At 35.3% G+C, this 18,027-nt stretch overlaps 1 protein-coding gene across 1 annotated transcript in view; it reads left to right on the top strand.

Moving 5' to 3' along the window:
- Nucleotides 1–18,027, top strand: part of Bmt2 (base methyltransferase of 25S rRNA 2 homolog) — a 50,208-nt gene that overhangs the window by 27,100 nt on the left and 5,081 nt on the right. The window contains 2 exon segments of the mRNA XM_038319433.1: nt 5,476–5,529; nt 5,531–5,644. Of these exon segments, the coding sequence (XP_038175361.1) occupies nt 5,476–5,529; nt 5,531–5,644 (168 nt within the window).

Genomic DNA, 18,027 nt, shown 5'->3' with positions numbered 1-18,027 from the left:
TTTACATAATTTATTACTGCTTGTGTGTGATTGATTCTCTTAGGTTGCCCAGATATTTACAGTAGCATCTGAATACATTGTTTTATTTCTAACTCTCCAGTTCATTTGACCCCGGCTTCTTGTTTTACACACTGAACCATCTTGTCAGCTCTAGACTGTTTCTTGAGTATGAACACAATGTGAACAACTGTGTCAGCTCCTTAACTTCACAGTTCTGATGAACTATGACACAGAATGAACCCTTCTCCTTAAATTGTTTTTGTCAGGAAGATTTTATCACCAGCAACAGGAAAGGAGATGGAGACAAGGAACAAGGCTCACTTCTCTTAGGCTTCAGTTTGTTCATAGTTCCTATTATGTGAGATTTCTCTTATTCCTTGCTTTCCCCCACCCACAGTTTTTATTTTATTATATTTTGTGGGAGTGGGAGATCAGAAGATAACCATTGGGAAATGACCTCCTTGTACCCAAAGATCCAGAGACCAGGCTTGGCCTGTAAGCATTTTTAATATTTAACAAAAGATGCCATCTTTTCTCCAGTATATGGTTTTTGGCCTCTTTTGTCTACTACCAGATGGCTATAGTTATGGGTACTCCTGTTTAGATTTTCTGTTTCATTCCATTGGGCTTTTATTCCATGTTGGGTTTTGTGCCAGTACCATAGTGGTTTTTTTTTTTTTATTTTTTATTACTGTGACTCTGTAATATATTTTGGGATCTAGGATAATGATCCCTCCAATATTGTTTTTTTCTGCTTAGGGTTGCTTTGGCTATGCAATCTTTTCTGGTTCTATGTGGGATATTGTGGTTCCTTCTATTGGGATTTCATTGAATCTGTAATTGCTTTTGGTTATAGCCATTTTTACAATATTAATTCTGCTAATCTTTGAATCCTGGGAGTCTTTTAAAAGTAGGTCTATTCTACTTCCAAATGATTTAAAAGGAAAACTTCTCACAGGTGTTCCCTCCCCACTTGGGTTTTAGTTAATTCCTGATGTAGTCAAGTTGACAACCAAGAGAAGCCACCACACTTGTGTAATGATACCATATTGTCTACAAATACGGATAATTGGCTTCATTTTTCCCCTATTAGTATTCCTTTAATTTCCATCTCTTGCTATATTGCTCTAGCTCATGCTTCCAATATTGTTTGAAAAGAAGGGTATTTTACAGTCCTGACTGTGGGTTTGTCCATCCTGAACCTTTGTTATTGTTGAGTTATGTTCCTTCCAGTCCTACGCTCTAGGACATTTGTCATGAAAATACTCTGGATTTTATCAAATGCTTTTTCTGCATCATTGAGATGATCATGCGTTTTTGTCTTTAAGCCCTCTTATATCATTTATTATATTTATTGGTATATTATATAATTAAGTATGTTGAACCATCCAGCATTTCTTGATGAAGGCCAACTTGATCTTTGTGGATGATCATCTTTGCTTTTCAATTTAAAATATATTTTGCTACTGTATATTTTCATTACATTTATTTTCCTTCCCTCAACTCCTCCCTTCCCTACCCCCTCCAAAAATTCCCAAACAAACAGTAAACAAAAAAATGAAAATGAAACAAATAAAAAGCTAGTAAGACCAAAATTAACAAAATGAAATAAGAAGTCCACAAAGACAAACATAGAGCCCCTTTTGTATTGGCAACTACTCCCGGACGTGCTCTGTACTAAGCTTAGCATTATTTCCCTCAGAATGCTTGCTACTGTGCTCCTCAGGCGTGTGGCCTGTCATTGTCTATTTTAGTTTCATTGCTGTTGTGTTTTACTGGGTTGTGTAGTATAGTAATACTGACTTCATAGAAGAACTTTAGGAGGGATTCCTCCTACTTCTACTCTTTTGAATAACTTAAGAATCATTGGTTGTGGTTTTTTGAAAGTCTGGAAGAGTTCTGTTGGAATCCATCTGGGCCTGGGTGTTTCTTAGACAAAAGACTTTCTATAACTGAATTTCCTGTATTATTATGGATCTGTTTAGACTATTGACCAGTCATTGTTTAGGTTTGGTAGCTTGGAAATTTATCCATTTCATTTAGATTTTCCAACTTAACAGAGTACGTTTTTTCAAGTATTCCCTGTCATATTCTGAATTTCTCAGCGTGTGTGTGTGTGGGGGGGGAGCTATTGTAAATGTTTCCCTGTTCATTTCTTTTCTTTTGAGAAGGTGGGGTTAGTTGGCTAAGTATATTCTTGTTATCTCTTCAAGAATCAGCTCTTAAATGTATTGATTCCTTGTATTGTATGTTTATATTTCATTAATTTTTACTTTGATTTTTCTTAATGCTGGTTGTCTACTGGGTTTAAGTTTTTTCTTCTGTTTTTCTAATTTTTGAATTTCACCATTAGTCATTTATTGGTGCTCTTCCAGCTATGTAATATGTAGTACTTGGGGCTATAAATATTTCTTTCAGAGCTGCTTTTAATATGCCCCATAGGTTTTGTGTTTTTTCATTTTGATTTAGTTCTAGGATAGTTTGATTATTTTTTCTTGATTCTTTTTCCCCTGTGGATCCATTCCTCATTCAGTAGAGGTTGTTTACTCTCCATGAATTTGTACACTTACTAGAGTTTTATTCATTGTCAATTTATTTATTTATTGTTTGTTTGTTGTTTGTTTATTTATTGCGCTCTGGTCAGATAGGATGCATGAAATTATCAGTATTTTTTACATTAGTTTGGGGTCCCAGCATGTGGTTTATGTTAGAGAAGTTTTCATGGGCTTCTGAGTAGAATGTAGATTCTTTGATGTTATGGTCGAAATATTTTGTAGTTATCTCTTAGGTTCATTGATATAATATTTTTAATTCTGAGATTTCTCATTTTGTTTGTTTGTTTTGTCCAGATACCCTGTCTAGTGGATGAATTCAAGTGTTGAAATCACTTACTATAATTGGGGTTTGTTTAATTTGTGTCTTTACTTCTATTTGTATGCTTTTATGAAACTGGGTGCACCAGTGTTTTGGTGAATTTATGTTAGTATTGTGTTATTTTCTTGATTAATTGGTAATCTTGATTGTAGTGAGTGCCTTTGTTTCTTCTAATTGCTTTTAGTTTTGAGGTATATTTTGTTACATGTTAAAGATGACAAATGTGTGCTTGTTCCTGAATCCCATTTGCCTGGAATACTTTTATCCCATCCTTATCATTTAAGATGATGTCTATTTTTCCAGCTGGAGTTCTTGTATAAAATAAAAGATGGATTTTGTTTTCTTATCCATTCAGCTAGCCTATGTCTTGATGAGGGATGTTTAAGTTCTTACTGAAAGGTTGTATAGATTGCAATCATAGTTGTGCTTTGTATTTCTTTAATTATAGCTTCATTTTTGTTTATTTCTAGAGTCTTTTGGCTGTGTTTAGTCTCTCTTCTGTTAGAAGTGTTGCTTCCAGTATTCTGCTTAGTGTTTTTATTTTTGGGTTGGATATGAAGTTTTTTAGACTGTTTGGGGTCAAGGAAAGTTTTTTTTCTGCTTCAATTGTGGCAAATAGTTTTCCTGGTTACAGTAGCTTAGGTTGACAGCCATAGTCTTTTAGAACTTAAAGTACCTTGCTCCAGAAGGCTTTCAGAGTTCCCACTGAGAAATCAACTGTTATTCTGATGGTTTTTCCTTATTTGTAACTTTTTTGGTGTTATAACTTTCAACATTTTCTTTAATCCCATGTATTTAGTGTTTTAACTATGGTATGCTTTGAGGTGTTTTCTTTTCTAATCTTGTCTATTTGCTGCTCTGTGCACTTCTATTTGCATGGGTATGTCATTCCTTACTTTGGGGAAGTTTTCTTCTACACTCTTGTTAACCCACGATACTTCTCCCTCACATTTCTTGGTGTCTCATATATTTTGCATGTTCCTTTCCTGTGCTTCAGATTTTTTAAAAATATTCTTTGTTTATTTGGTCTAGATCCTCTATTTCTATCTTTGTGTACTGATAGTCTATCTTCTGGCTTGATTCTTTCTTCGTTGTATATAAGGCTTTCCCCTGGAGTTTTCTAACTGAGATATTGAGTTTTTCATTCTGTCTTCATTTCAGTTTGTGTTTCTCTTCACAGTTCTATTTATTGAATTCTATTTTCAATCGAGTTATCTTCATTTAGCAGTGTATTTGTATTTTCTTAGATATCACTCAGGAGTTTATTGTTATCCTCTTGGAATTCAATGAACTAGTTGGTCATTCTTCTTTAAATTAGATGAATTCTTTGATAAAATTTATAATTTTTTCTAACTATAGAATACTCTATAGGACTGATGAGTTGGATATAGACAGACTGCCTTTGCTGTTTGTGTTATTTTGTTTTTGTAAGATAAATGAGGCCTGGGAACTCTCTTTGGTTTCTGCTTGAGGTAAGGATTGGGCTACTGTAGGACTGATGTGAGCTGTTTAATTGGACCAGGCAAAGATGAATCCCAACCACAAATCTTGGAGCTACAATAGTAGGTGTAAAGATTACAGTGAGTAAAAAAGAAGGTTGGAATAGCTAAAGAAAATCTCACCAAAGATGGATCATGAACAAAGCAGACTCAATGCCCAACAAGCAGATTGGAACTAGGGCTGTGGGTGTGGGAAATGACAACAGGTAGGGTGAATCATGGGATAAGAAAGAAACTGCTCATTCCACCCAGCAAAGGTGGCACTTGAAAGAATGGGTTTAGGGATCTTAGGTTGCAGTCTGAGCTATGCTCGTATATAGATAGCAAATATATGGGCGACAGGATAGCAAATGGGAGATGTCACTTACATAATGAGAGTGGCTTAGGAACCACCCTATTTAACATTTTTTTATATAGTAATGTTTGAAATTGCAATGTATAATCAGTGTTCTCAAGAGGAACAGAACTGATTGAATCAAAGTCTTATCAAGAAAAGAAAGAAAGAAAGAAAGAAGAGATAAGAAAAGAAAAGAAAAGAAAGAAAGAAAGAAAGAAAGAAGAAAGAAAAAGAAAGAAGAAAGAAGAAAGAAAGAAAGAAAAGAAGAAAGAAAGAAAGAAGAAAGAAAGAAAGAAGAAAGAAAGAAAGAAATGGGATTCATTAGAGTAGTTTACAGGCTGCCATCTAGTTAATCCAGTAGGCTTTAATACCGAGGAAGGAATGAGCCAGAGAGCCCAGGGGCAAGAAGGCAAAGAACAAGAGCTTCTTTCTTCCCTGTCCTTCATATAGGCTGCCAATAGAAGGTGTGGCCCAGATTTAAGGTGCTTCTTCCTACCTCAGAGGTCTGGATTTAGGGTGGGTCTTCTCACCTCAGTGATCCAGTCAAGAAAAATCTCTCACAGTTGTACCCAGCCACTTGTCCAGATATAGTCAAGTTAACAAACAAGAATAGCCATCACTGTAATATTGACCTTTTAAATGGGACCTTTTTATTTGGAAAATTTCCCACCTTGAATAATGAAGGGTGGGATTTTTGTTGTTTTCTTGTTTGTTTTACTTCATCACATCTAATGTTTTAAAATACAACTTCATTTTGATTTTTAGTATATGCAAGAGAGTATTTCCAAATGGTGGGAAGAGAAAAGCACTTGAGAAGATGAAAAAAGAGCGTCCTCGCCACTAAGACCCACTCCAGCCTTAAATGTGCACGAGTCTCTAAACTTGAAGGTCGTTTAACAAACCTCAGCTTTACAAGTCCTGAATTTATAACTGAGTAAGTATACTTTATCTGTTGCAGTCAACATTTCCCCAGGTAGCTGTGTTGGTTGAATAATGCAATAGAGGTGTTTACATAGAATAAAATAGTGTAATACTCAATACATAGTAGCAGGCAATTTTATTTTCTCCTCTGGTATATGTAAGTTCAGAAACAAAAATTTATAATGTTAAGTATATTAAGTATAGGAAAACTTAGTGTTTCCTGTAGCATATGTTGTCAAAATAAAAATGAAAACAGTGGTTTATTAAATGTTATAATGACAATTATATGTTGTGACAATTAAATGCTATTATGTCAAAAAATCAAAGCAATGAAAACCAATTAGACTGTTTAAAGTATTTAGCTACTAAGAAATTACAAATAAAATATATTAATACTAACCAACCATCATCATGTTGTTGAATTGAAAATGTGTCTGTTGGTGATGTATGTATGCATATGCATATAGGTATAAAACTATACATGGAGTATTATAGTCCAGTTAATCATTAGTATTAAAATTGTGTATGCATATACTGTCAGAATAAATTTGAGTCATATAACTACTGTTTGAGAGTTATAGAAACATTCATGATAAATGCTGAATTGATAACAGCAAAATTAAATCTTAAAACAATTTTTCAGAACTTTTGAATAGAATTCTCTTTGACTATTATGACCTTAATACTCTGTTAAAAGTATTACCTAGTTATGAATATTTTATATAAATAAAATCAACACATCATCAATTACTTTACTAGGAGAGAATAAATCATCTTTACCTTAATTATTGCAAAGCTTATATAATTACCAAACACCTTGTACCTTAGATCTCAGGAACTATATAAAATATTTATGTTATTGACTAAGGCTATAGCTTAGTGGTAGAGTACTTGCCTAGCATCTGTGAGGCCTAGGTTCAATCCCAATACTGCCAAATAATAAAAATGTTATAAAATAAGGAGTCATATAGCTACATCAAAACAAGTATCTATGAAAGCTTTAGCTCTGCATTTTCTATATGGTTCTTTAGCTTCAGTCTCTGAGGATTTTTTTATATATTTGTCATATTTTCATTGATTCTTTAAACATAGTTTCTTTTAATTCTCTAAATGCTTTTAAAATTTGTTTTTGAGGTGGGATCTTGTTATGTAACTTAGTTGACCTTGAATTCCTGAGTTCAAGCAATCGTTGCCTCATCCTCTCCTGCAGCTGAGACTGCAAATGTATACTTCATACCCATTTGGCCCTTTTACATTCATTGCTTTGAAATTTTTATCTGCAAAACTCATACTTTTCACTCACTCTGAGTGGATCACACTTTTATAATTTTTTTGCATGTTTTACAGTGTTCTGTTGGGGATTGGAACATTGTTCATAATGTTCCACAAAACTTGTCATTTGGGGTTTTCTCCTAAGAAGGGGTCAAGGAATAGGGTCCCTTTCTCTGTCCTTCCTTCCTCCTTCCCTCCTTTCTTCTTTTTCTTTTCTCCTAGATGTTAATTGTAATTTATCTTCACGTTATGTGGTTTGTGTATGCTGATGCCTGTGTTGCCTCCTTTTAGTTGATTGTTTTAAGTCAGTTTCTAGGGTTGTAACTCTATCTTCATAGCTGAATGATTAAACACTGATAGATTAGAAGATGGGCCAGGATGACTCCTATCTTCTGCCTTGTCAGTGTATATATGTATTGAAGAAGATATTGTCAAAGTAAACAGTAGCAAACTAACCCTCCCCTTCATGTTTAGCCATTCCCTCTTGAGGGTCCTGTATATTGCCTTCTCTGCCATGGTATTGTGGAGAGCTTATCTAGTTCCTCGATGTCTGTTTCATTTTTCAGGATCTTGCTGCTAAATTTCTGATTTGTCCTTTAGTCTGAAGCTCAGCCTGACGAAGAGTAGCATAGCACCTGAGACTAGCATACCTGCTGACTGTCCCTGTTGTTTCCGACCAAGTTTACTTCCTTTACTGAAAATACTCTGTAATGTATTCACCCCACACTCTAGATCAGTTCAGCCCTCAGCAGTGAAGGTGCTGCAGTTTCACAGCAGGCTCTCTTCCAGAAGAATCTGGGGTTTTCTGTTGATGACGCAGGCATGGTAGAAACACACACAGTCCAGGAAGCATAGCACAGATATTCAGTGCTCTTAACATATATTCGGCTTTTCTTTCATGGCGTTCTTCACCCTACTTGCCTTTGCTTTGCCCTTGCAATGTTTATTTTCATGTCTTTGTTCAACTTTATAGTACTTCTTGAAGAATAGATTTGTTGATGTGTTTAGTTACTTGTCTCATTGCTGTGATAAAAGACCTGGCCAAAGTAACCTAAGGATTTATTTTGCTACAGGTCAAGGGTAGCCGAATCAATCCTCTTGATTAGGGAAGGCATGGCAATAGGACAGGCAGTGCTCTGCTGTGTTCACATAGGGACGCAAAAGAAGATGAACGCTAGCGCATCCCCTGCTTTCTCATTTCTGCTCAGTCCAGATCTCACCTCGACACTGGGGTGTCCACAATAAAGATGGGTCTTCTCACCTCATGGAATCTAATGTTGATATTCCCTCACAGGCTTGCCCAGAGGCTAACTGATCTGTAATCTCAACAATCCCCTTCAGACAGGGCGCAGGGGCTTGTTCTCAAGAGAGTCTGGACCTCGCCATATTGACAGACAATGATAACTCACAGCCAGCCTTTGCCATGGTCAGCCTGTCTTCTTCTTGATTTAGTGTAAAGGGGAAAATGTGGTTTCTAGTATTTAAAGTATTTAAATGTGATTGTTAAAGGCTGAAATTTGTGCTATATAACATTAAACATTTAGAGTGATTTTGTCTAAGATGACTGTATTTTTCCAATCAAATACTGTAAGAACTGGGACCCCAACATGCAAATATGTGAGCCCATGGGGCCTGAATCTCACTCACACCACAACAACAGTAATTATTTAACTTTTCTTTTATACATTATTGTAGTGCTTACATCATATTAAAAAATCACTACTAGAGATTTTCCTGACTACCAATAAAATGAAGATATGAAAATGTTGTTTGTAAATTTATAAAAGAAAGGAAAATGGTCCCTCAGTCATGGCTACATTTTAATTGCACATCTTCCTAGGATTTTTGCAGGGCACTTATGACTTTTTGTGCAGTAAACACTATGCCCATAAATAATTTTGTGTACTCTTTCTGTGCCAATAAAACATTCACTTTTGCATAATATTCTTCATAAAAATTTCACATTGTGTGTGCCTCAGTCTAATGATCGAAATCTGTTAGATATTAAGAAAAACACGTCCTATATGACTATCTATTACTAAATAGAGTATATGTGAGAGAAGATGGTATGATTGTCTATGTAGAATCCTTGTAGATGGTTCTAGGCTCTTGAACATTATTGTTGAATTGAGTCCAGTAAATGTCCATTTACCCAAATCTACCAACATTGTGTGTTTTCATATTTTTGTTTTCTCTTGACACTGGAAAAAATTGCCAATCCCTTGTATTAATATAAAAATATTAATACAAATGTGTACACTTGGACCTGAATGTAAAGGTTTTATTTACTTTGTTGAATGCTAATTGGAGAAGTTTGTAAATACCTAATCAGAAAGATTAGCATAATTATCAAGATAACAGTCCATCACTGAATGAAGTCATGGTAGGAACCTGGAGTAAGAACTGATTCAGTGGGCATAGGGGAAAGTGGTGCTTACTAATTTGCTCCTCATGGCTTGTTCAGGCGCTTTCTTATAAATGTCCAAGACCGCCTGTCCTGGAATGGATTGTCCCTAGGGGGCTGAACCTACCCACATAAATGCCCCCTCCAGGCTTTCCCACAGACAAATTTGATGAGGGTTTTTTTCTCAGTTGGGATTCTTCCAAATGACTCTAGCTTGTGTTGACAAACACAGCTCTTCACATCCATCATCTGAGAAGCTTCTTATTAACGTGGGTGGTGGTTGACACAGAGATTCACAACTGGGCAAAGTATAGATAATGGACTTTTGGAGTGCTGAGCCCCAAATAAGACTTCTGTTAGATCACCCCCTACCTACAAGGCTTAGGGAAAGTCACAGAAGATAGAGCCCGGAAGAGTATAAGAACCAGTGGTCACAAGACTGTAGTGAATGTTCTTGGATTGTGAAAGCACCATTGTACTCAAGACACGCACAGTGTCTGTGGCTGCCTGTAGAAGATCAGCACAAGAGGAAGCCTGTTAGCATTGCAGCATGGTGGGAAGTGAGACTCACTCCTCCCCGAGAGCTATTGAGAGTTGATGGCTGCTGGTGGAAGAAGGGTCAGGGGTTTTGTTTGTTTTTGTTTTTTGTTTTTTGAGGGGCATAACTTATCTTAGGATCCATGTCCCACTACATGGCCCTATGTCGTGGCACATACTGGCAGCAGTAACTGAACCTGCTTGGTCAATTGGTTGGGTTTTTGTTGTTTGTTTTTTGTTGTTTTCTGTTTTTTGTTTTTTGTTTTGTTTGTTTTGTTTTGTTGTGTTTTTAGAACGAGTTCTCTGTATCACAGACCTGGCTTTCCTAATACCCACTTTGTAGAAACAGACTGGTATGAAACTCACAGAGATCCACCTGCTTCTGCCTTCCTAGTGCTGGCATTAAGGTGCACACCTCCACCACACAGCAGTGGGCTATAATTAAAGAGAAGAAGAGCGTTTGAAGTTGGGAGGCAAAGATGAGGGTCTGAGAGAAGGTGGAGGAAGAAAGGATTATGATCAAAATACATTGCATGAATGTATGAAAATCTAAAATCCGAGAGCTCTGACCCTTCCAAATTACTGGTTGTCTAGAATGAATGTAGTAGTGATGATAGAATTCAAATATCATTGGTAACAATTCGGGAAATCATCATGAGACCAAGAACTTGATCAGACTTCTGTAATAACTATATTTAGAGGAAAGTCATGACGGCAAAGCATTTTCTTTTGTTGTTGTTGTTGTTGTTTTTATTGAGCTATACATTTCTGTCCTTTCCCTATAAAGTATTTTCTATTGAAATAAGTACTGTTTTGAGAATTCTATGAAATAAATGTGCCTTCTTAGTAAGAGTTTTAAATCATTTTAAACATTTTGCTAATCTCATTTTTAATTTAATTCTGTGAACTATGTCCCCAGCATCATTTAGATTTACTACCTAAAACAAATTATTATTACTTGGTAAATTGAATTTAATCTAACTTGATCTAATGTAAATATAAATCTAGTGAGACCTTATGCAAACTTTAGAAAGATAATTTAAGGAATGGATCCTTCCATGTTTTCTTTTGAAATAAATAAATTGCTGATTTACCAGTAAGATACAAACTAATTGGCTATTTTTGGCTTTAACAACTAAGAGGTCATTGACATTGAGGAATTTGTACTTTTAGGGTGACAATTAGGTTTTAGTGATTTGGAGTTCAGTTGGGAAGTTCCTAGTAGGCTGTTGGCAATCTTCAAGTGTGATACGGTAAGGAGAAAGGATAAGGAAGAAATACCTGGAAATGCAGACTGGGAATTCTACCCAACTTGGTGCAACACATATTCATTCTGTACCTCTATGTGCAGTGACCTGATTTGTCACTATTCTGAACCATCTAAATAAATACTTTAATGTTAACTTAATCACATTTACAAAATTGTAAGACAGAGAGTAGCCCTCAGACTCCTACCCCAGATGTACAGGTCAGTTACAGAATCATGTACAGATTGAAGAGTAAGATATATAGCATTAGAGTTTTAATCATCACCTACTATTTTCCCATGAGGACCACTTTCCTTTGTAAGATTTTTATTAATTAAATTTGTTCTTTAATAATTTCATGCATGTATATGATACATTCTGATTGCTTTCACCCCACTCTCTCTTCTCCCTTCTTCCTGTTGGTACTGTCTTTGCCACGTTCATGTCTCCTGTCTTTTTTGTTTTTTTGTGTCCCTCTGGGGCTGACCAGAGTCATCTGTGTGTTCTTGAGATTGATGCTATGTTTTGGATCCTGGTGGGTCCACACTGCATGCATGACTGCATTTTATTTATTGAGAACTACTCTCCGGTAATAAGGGGATGATAATGAAAACTACTTTGAGGTTCTGCCTCATCCCAGATAGAAAAATCATCAGATAATCTGCCCCAGTGTTAGAGGAGACATGGGAAAAGAAGAATCCTTTTTTGCTGTTGGTGGTCATGTAGATTAATTGTCATTATGGAAATTCCTCAAAAAATTTATTTAAAATTAACTGCCACAAAACTCAGCTATTCTACTCCTAGATATATACCCAGAGTATTCCATATCCTGCCACAGAGGTATTTGCACATCTATGTTTATTGCTCCTATATTTACAATAGCAAGGAAATAGAACAATGTAGACATTCCTAATAGAAGAATCAGTAATGAAAATGTATGCATGCAAGATGGAATACTGTTTGGCTATAAAGAAAAATTAAATCATGAGATTTTTGGAACATGAGTGGACTGAGAATGTATATAAAGCTAGGTCAGCCAAATTCAAAGAAAATAACCAGATTTTACCAACGTGTATCATCGTTTATACGGTAAACAGCTGGTAAGTGTAGGTGTAAGGTAACACTTAGAAAAGAAACCAGGGAAGGGTAATATTAGGCAATGACAGAGGATGAAATGCAGCCCAAAGGACAAGAATTGTGAAAGTGGGGTACAAGGTACAAAGCTAATTTCTTTTCTAGTCTCAACTGTGTGTTAGAGGTGTTTTGTTTTGGGGTGTGTGTGTTGGAAAAAGTCCACAAAATGTGATTGATTGCAAAAATGTAAAGCCCTAAACAAAGCTACTTCTTCAGAACGTTATTCTAACTGTATGTTAGAATGACATCCACTGATGAGCACAGTAGGGACTGGGAAAGGTTTTGCTCGAGTAACTCCCTAATCTAGCTGTGTGATGTTTACTTGCAAAGCTGTTACGGAAAAGTGACCAAATAAATACCTTACCTGAAGGTTCTGTTTTCTTTCCCTTACAGAAATGTTTTTCTGGTTCATAATTTAGAAAGAGTTTTAATTACTGATTATACCCAAGAATGAATTTTCACTAGGGAATGCCATCTTGCCATTAAAGTAGCTCAGTATTGAGCCTCACTAAACCGTTTTTCTATAGACTGCTTCAGAACATACTTAGGTTTTTACTTCTTGTTATTAAATCATTTGTATTTTGATAAATACAGCTATTTTCATCAAAGAGAGATTAAAGTCATAAGAAGGTTGTTGCAAAAAACTACTGTGGTTAACAGTACTATATAGATTATTATAATTTAGGATTTTCAGAGAATTCAACACAAAAATTCATTTCATGCTAGAGTATACTGAATATAGTTGCATGTTCGTAACCTAAAAAGCAATGAAAAAATTATACTCAGAAATTAAGAAAGTCAATTAAGACATTTTAGCTGTGGACTGGTTAGCTGTTGATTGATACTATCGTTTCATTTGTTACTTTGCCTGAAAATTGGGATTACCATATGGTTATTTTGTACAGTCCTGTTTATGTTTGCTAGTTCTCTTTTATTTTCAGACGTGTCCTAGATTGGACTCTGAATACATTTTGATGACCATACCTATAAAAATGCCACAATCTAATTCAGAACAAGGGGTACTTACAAGAAAAAAGATTTAGATGATAGTAGAAGAATAGGAAATGGATATTGTAACCATCAAATGACTCTACTGTTTCTAACCCAGTAAAACTCTGTGTGAGTGTCTGTGTGTCTATGTCTGTATGTGTGTGTAAAGGAAGCAAGTACAAAAATAATAAGAAATATTTGGAAAGATACTAAGTCTGAAAAGCTTATAGTTGAAGAGCAGAAAAGCCATCAGTGAAATAGCCAGGAGCCTCAGCAATTAGAACACATAAAGAATGAAAATTTTCCAGTCATTTAAAAGAGTAGTAATTGCTACAGATACGTTTTTCTTGCTCTCTGCTAGGTAATAGGGAAATCAGGAAAAGATAAGTGCTAAGATTTTTTTAAAAAGAAAGCATATTAAAAGGAGAAAATGTATGTAGAATTACAGATACCTTAGTTTATGTTTAATTTTTTAACTATTTATTTTTGTATTACTGTTTTTGGTTGCTTAATAATATGCATAGTGATTTGCAAGTATACAGTATTTATACATACAGAGAGTATCTCAAAACCAGTAGCTCAAAACCGGCCAAGCATATTTGAGACTCTTAAGATCGGTGCCCAATACTAGACCCAACAAGCAATAGAAAACAAGGTGCTATTTACAAAATAGTATCTGTTCTTTGTTGTAGATAGTAAGAATGGAGACTTGGTAGAAAAACTAACTCATTTTTATTTTAAAATTTCAATGCAGTTCTTTTTCTGCTGAGTCAAGAGAAAAAAATGAAAGTTTAGGAGTATTATTACATGATTTACAAGCCACCCATTCTGGAATGTTATTTTTAAAAGATATAATGCAAAGTAAAAAGTATATTGCAGGTTGAATATCTAAATGGTTGGGAACAGCAGTGCTTTAGATTTCTGATTTGGGGGGGATTATATACACAACAAATGAGATAGCGATAGAACCAAGGTGGGACATCAGACTCATTTTTCAAATCACATAGCCTAGAATTTAATTGTTACTCTATATGTAACAACATTATGCTTCTGATTATGACTCACCATGTAAGGTCAGTTGTGGAATTTTCCACCTACAGCATCATGTCCAGAGCTCAATAACACAGCTTTTGGAGCATTCCAAGTTCTTATGTTTTGGACTAGAGATGTTCTTCATGTTCCATAATAAGGGAAACACGTGGAACAGAATGGTTTCCCTTAGGTGGAGAGACTAGCCTCTATGTATACTGGTGACTGTTTTTCATGAACATGTTCCTCAAAGCCAAGTGTGGAGGTGTGGGCACTCTACAGTGATGAGTTCAGCTTATGAGCTGTGCAGTGAGATCCAATCTCAAAAATATCCTGAAAAGTGGTGTTCATAAGACTATGGAAATAATAGGGAAGTTGGATAGCTATAAGAAAAAAATTTAGAACAATAAAATTATATCTCATGCTTTAAACAACATATTTCTAATAGATTGTTCACGTTTTGGTGATCCATAAAATCCATGATAAGTTGACTGTAACTTTCAGTTACCATGCACCGCTGGATATACTGAGAGATGGAACAATTCTGCACTTTGATGAATAAATTTTACTGTTTCTATTAAGATGGTATGTAAGCTGTTTATCTTTTGACATTATTCCAGTTTTCGAGACCCTGCCCCCCCCCCAAAAAAAAGTTCAGTTTACAAAGATATATAGGAAAAACATTAAGTCCAATTTTCTTTTTTTTAACACTGAAAATAGATATATTCTGGGTTATGGTTTCTCTCTCCCAACTCCTCCCATTTCTCTCGACTCACACAAATCCACACTCTTTTGCTCTCTCTCTCTCTTATTAAAAAACAAACAGGTATTTAAGATAGTAATAATAATAGATGAAAACAAGCCAGAATAAGATAAAACAAGTGAAAAGAGAAAAAGCACAAGAAACATAGAGACACACATATTTGTAAACACAGAAATCCCACTAAAACACAAAATCAGAAAACGTAATATACAAGGAAAAAAACCTGTAGTGTTTAAAGACCATGGCCACACAAAGCATTATAAAACACACACGTGTGCATGTGCACAAAATCCCTCCAGAAATGCTATTGAGTTTCATTTTTTGTTACCCCATCTACTGTTGGGGCATGGGCTTTCCTTTAAGTGTTATTTGTATGTCCAGTGAAACTTCATTGGGGAAAGTACTTAACAATTGGTGATAGGTTCTAGGCCAAGGCTGGGGACTTGTATACTTTCCTCTCCCATTTTTGCACTGGGCCCCTGTCTGACTTAGACCTGTGCAGGCACTGTGTATGCTTCCTCGGTCTCTGTGAGTTTATGCTTGCATCAGTCCTGGTACAGCTAGAAGACCTTGTTTCCTACAGTTCATCATCCCTTCTGTCTCCTACACCAGTCTTTCCGCCTCATTTTCATCAGAGATCCCTGAGCCCTGAAGGGAAGGAATAGATGAAGACATCCCATCTTTTTTCTAAGGTCTCTCAGTTTGTCGAGTTATGAGACTCTGTCTTTATAAACTCCAGTCTTCAGATATTTAAATCTAAGATCCCAGCTTTGCTTGCAGCCTTACTGTTTTGAAAAAGTACAGTGTTCACATTATTTGGAAGAAGTTTGAAAAGAAAGGAAAATCAAGTAAGGAAAGCATACATACATACAAAAATTTCTACTAACATTGTGTGTGTGTGTGTGTGTATGTTTGTGTGTGTGTGTGTTAGAAAGAGCTCACTTGAGCATGATAATTTTTAATCCTTGTGAGATCTAGTATTCAGGTTCATACAGAATCAGATCTGTAGTGTATAACCCAATTATAGCGAATGACTCATACATTTTGGGGTCTAAGCCTTCTACAGTGAAACTTCTGGAATAGCTGCCCCTGTGTAAAGTTCTGCAGTAGGAGCTGACACTGCACATTGATACCATCCCCTTGGCACTTTCCGCCCTCCATCTGCCCTTGTTTGCTTTAGCTTCCCTGTGTTTTCCTTAGCTGATAAGACTCCCTGCCTGATTGTGGACTTGCCAAAGCCAAAGCATCTTCAGCCAAGTGTTTCACAAAGTTGTGAGACTTTTCCTTGACCAAATTGTATAATACATTCTGCATTCAGTGTATTCTTATAAAAAGAGTGGCCTATTTCCCAGGATTGAGTAACTGTATGGAAGTATATAAGGATATATTTCTAGAAGAATATATACATTTAATTTCAAGAATATACTTTATGATAGTCCTCATGCATTTATTATTTATAATTCTCATCTGCAATCAGTTTGACTCTTTGTATAGAAAGGCTTGTGAAAATTATTCCGAAAGCAGTGTGTTTATATAACAATTCCATAAGTTATATTCCTGCTGTGTAATTGAGGAATAGTGACTATCTTATTGTTGTATCTTTGAAAACTATGAAATGCCTAGCATAAAAATGTCCACTAATATTTAAATAAATGAGAGAATAAACATGGGCATAAATGAATAAAATAAAGATTTGAGAATGGTTATTTCTGGAAAATGCCATGTTTTAAACTTAGGAGTGTTATTGTTAACCAAAATTAAATGTGAGCCTTTAGGTGAAGTGTTTGTAGAAATACACAAACTATGAAGAGTTCTGGATTTTTCTGTCAGTTCTATAGAGAAATGACTTTTGGACTTCAACAAAAATTTGTTACTTATATACATTTTTTATTTCAGCCATCAATTATAGTGGTCACAGTTTAGAACTTTTAAACTATTGAGTCTTTCAGGATGAATTAATTGTCTTTCTCAATTTCAAAACTTCTAAATAATATTGTTTGCCTTAAACTCAATAGGAAAAACCTGTCTTCAAAAATTTCTGTTCTATTATGAATTAGCTATAGGTTCAAGTCATACAAATGTAATAGCAGTTCTTAAAATGTGGTAAAGTCTCTTTTTAAAATAATTCATAGTATTCTAAGTGTATCCACTCTCCCAACTACAAGAGAACTGTGATGTAATGCCAGACTTTCCATATAGCGTCATAGGAGTTGCAAATGTAAGAGAGACTTGGTGAACTTAGTGCCTAGCCCAGGGCCACTGTTGGCTTCCTAAGTAACCACTGTATTAGATGTTAGAAGAGATGTTAGAAGTGGTGTGATATTCCGCTGTGCCTAACAGAGTCTATCATAGTTAGTTACCGTATGTATAAAGAAACTCAGTAGTTCAGTGAATAGATTCTCTGTTAGAAGAAATTTTGAAATTAAGTATACTGCAGCTCCCAGTGATGTCAGTCTCATGACTGTGTTGTCTGACTTTATAACATGGAGACCAGGTGAGGCTAGAATTAGAAAAAATTAATGCTCTTTTCCCTTAATTTTCATGTTACCCTAGAATATTTTTGAGTCTGTGTACCATTCAGTAAGGTGAGATGCTGGAAGAGTAAGGGAACTCCAAAACCATTGCTAGTGTTTCCTAGGAATGGGAGAGTAAAATGTTTAAGAATAAATTACTCAAAATGCACTCCTTTAAAAAAGTTCTGTATTTTTTTAAAAAAACGATGATTTAATATCAGTATCTATGATTTAGCTCCTTCCCCTAGTTATACAACAGTAGGTACACTTTTTCTAGACTTACATTTAACCACCAGAGGGAAAAACAAGATCAATTGAAGTAATTGCTTTGAAACTAAAAATTGAAAACACTTCTTTTCCTTCTTTCTGCAAACCAACCCCTAGTCCTTGAGCATGCTAAACAAGTGAGCTACATTCAGCCTCAAAGAAAAATATTTTTATGTTTAGCATATTAGAAACCTTAAGACAGAAATTCAGGTGTATCAATTTTAAAATATGGCAGGATAA

This window comes from Arvicola amphibius, chromosome 2 (genome assembly GCF_903992535.2).
Source record: "Arvicola amphibius chromosome 2, mArvAmp1.2, whole genome shotgun sequence".
In the NCBI taxonomy this organism is placed as follows: Eukaryota; Metazoa; Chordata; class Mammalia; order Rodentia; family Cricetidae; genus Arvicola; species Arvicola amphibius.
Note: the sequence above shows the minus strand (reverse complement) of the source record. Positions and strands in the feature narration are given on the sequence as shown.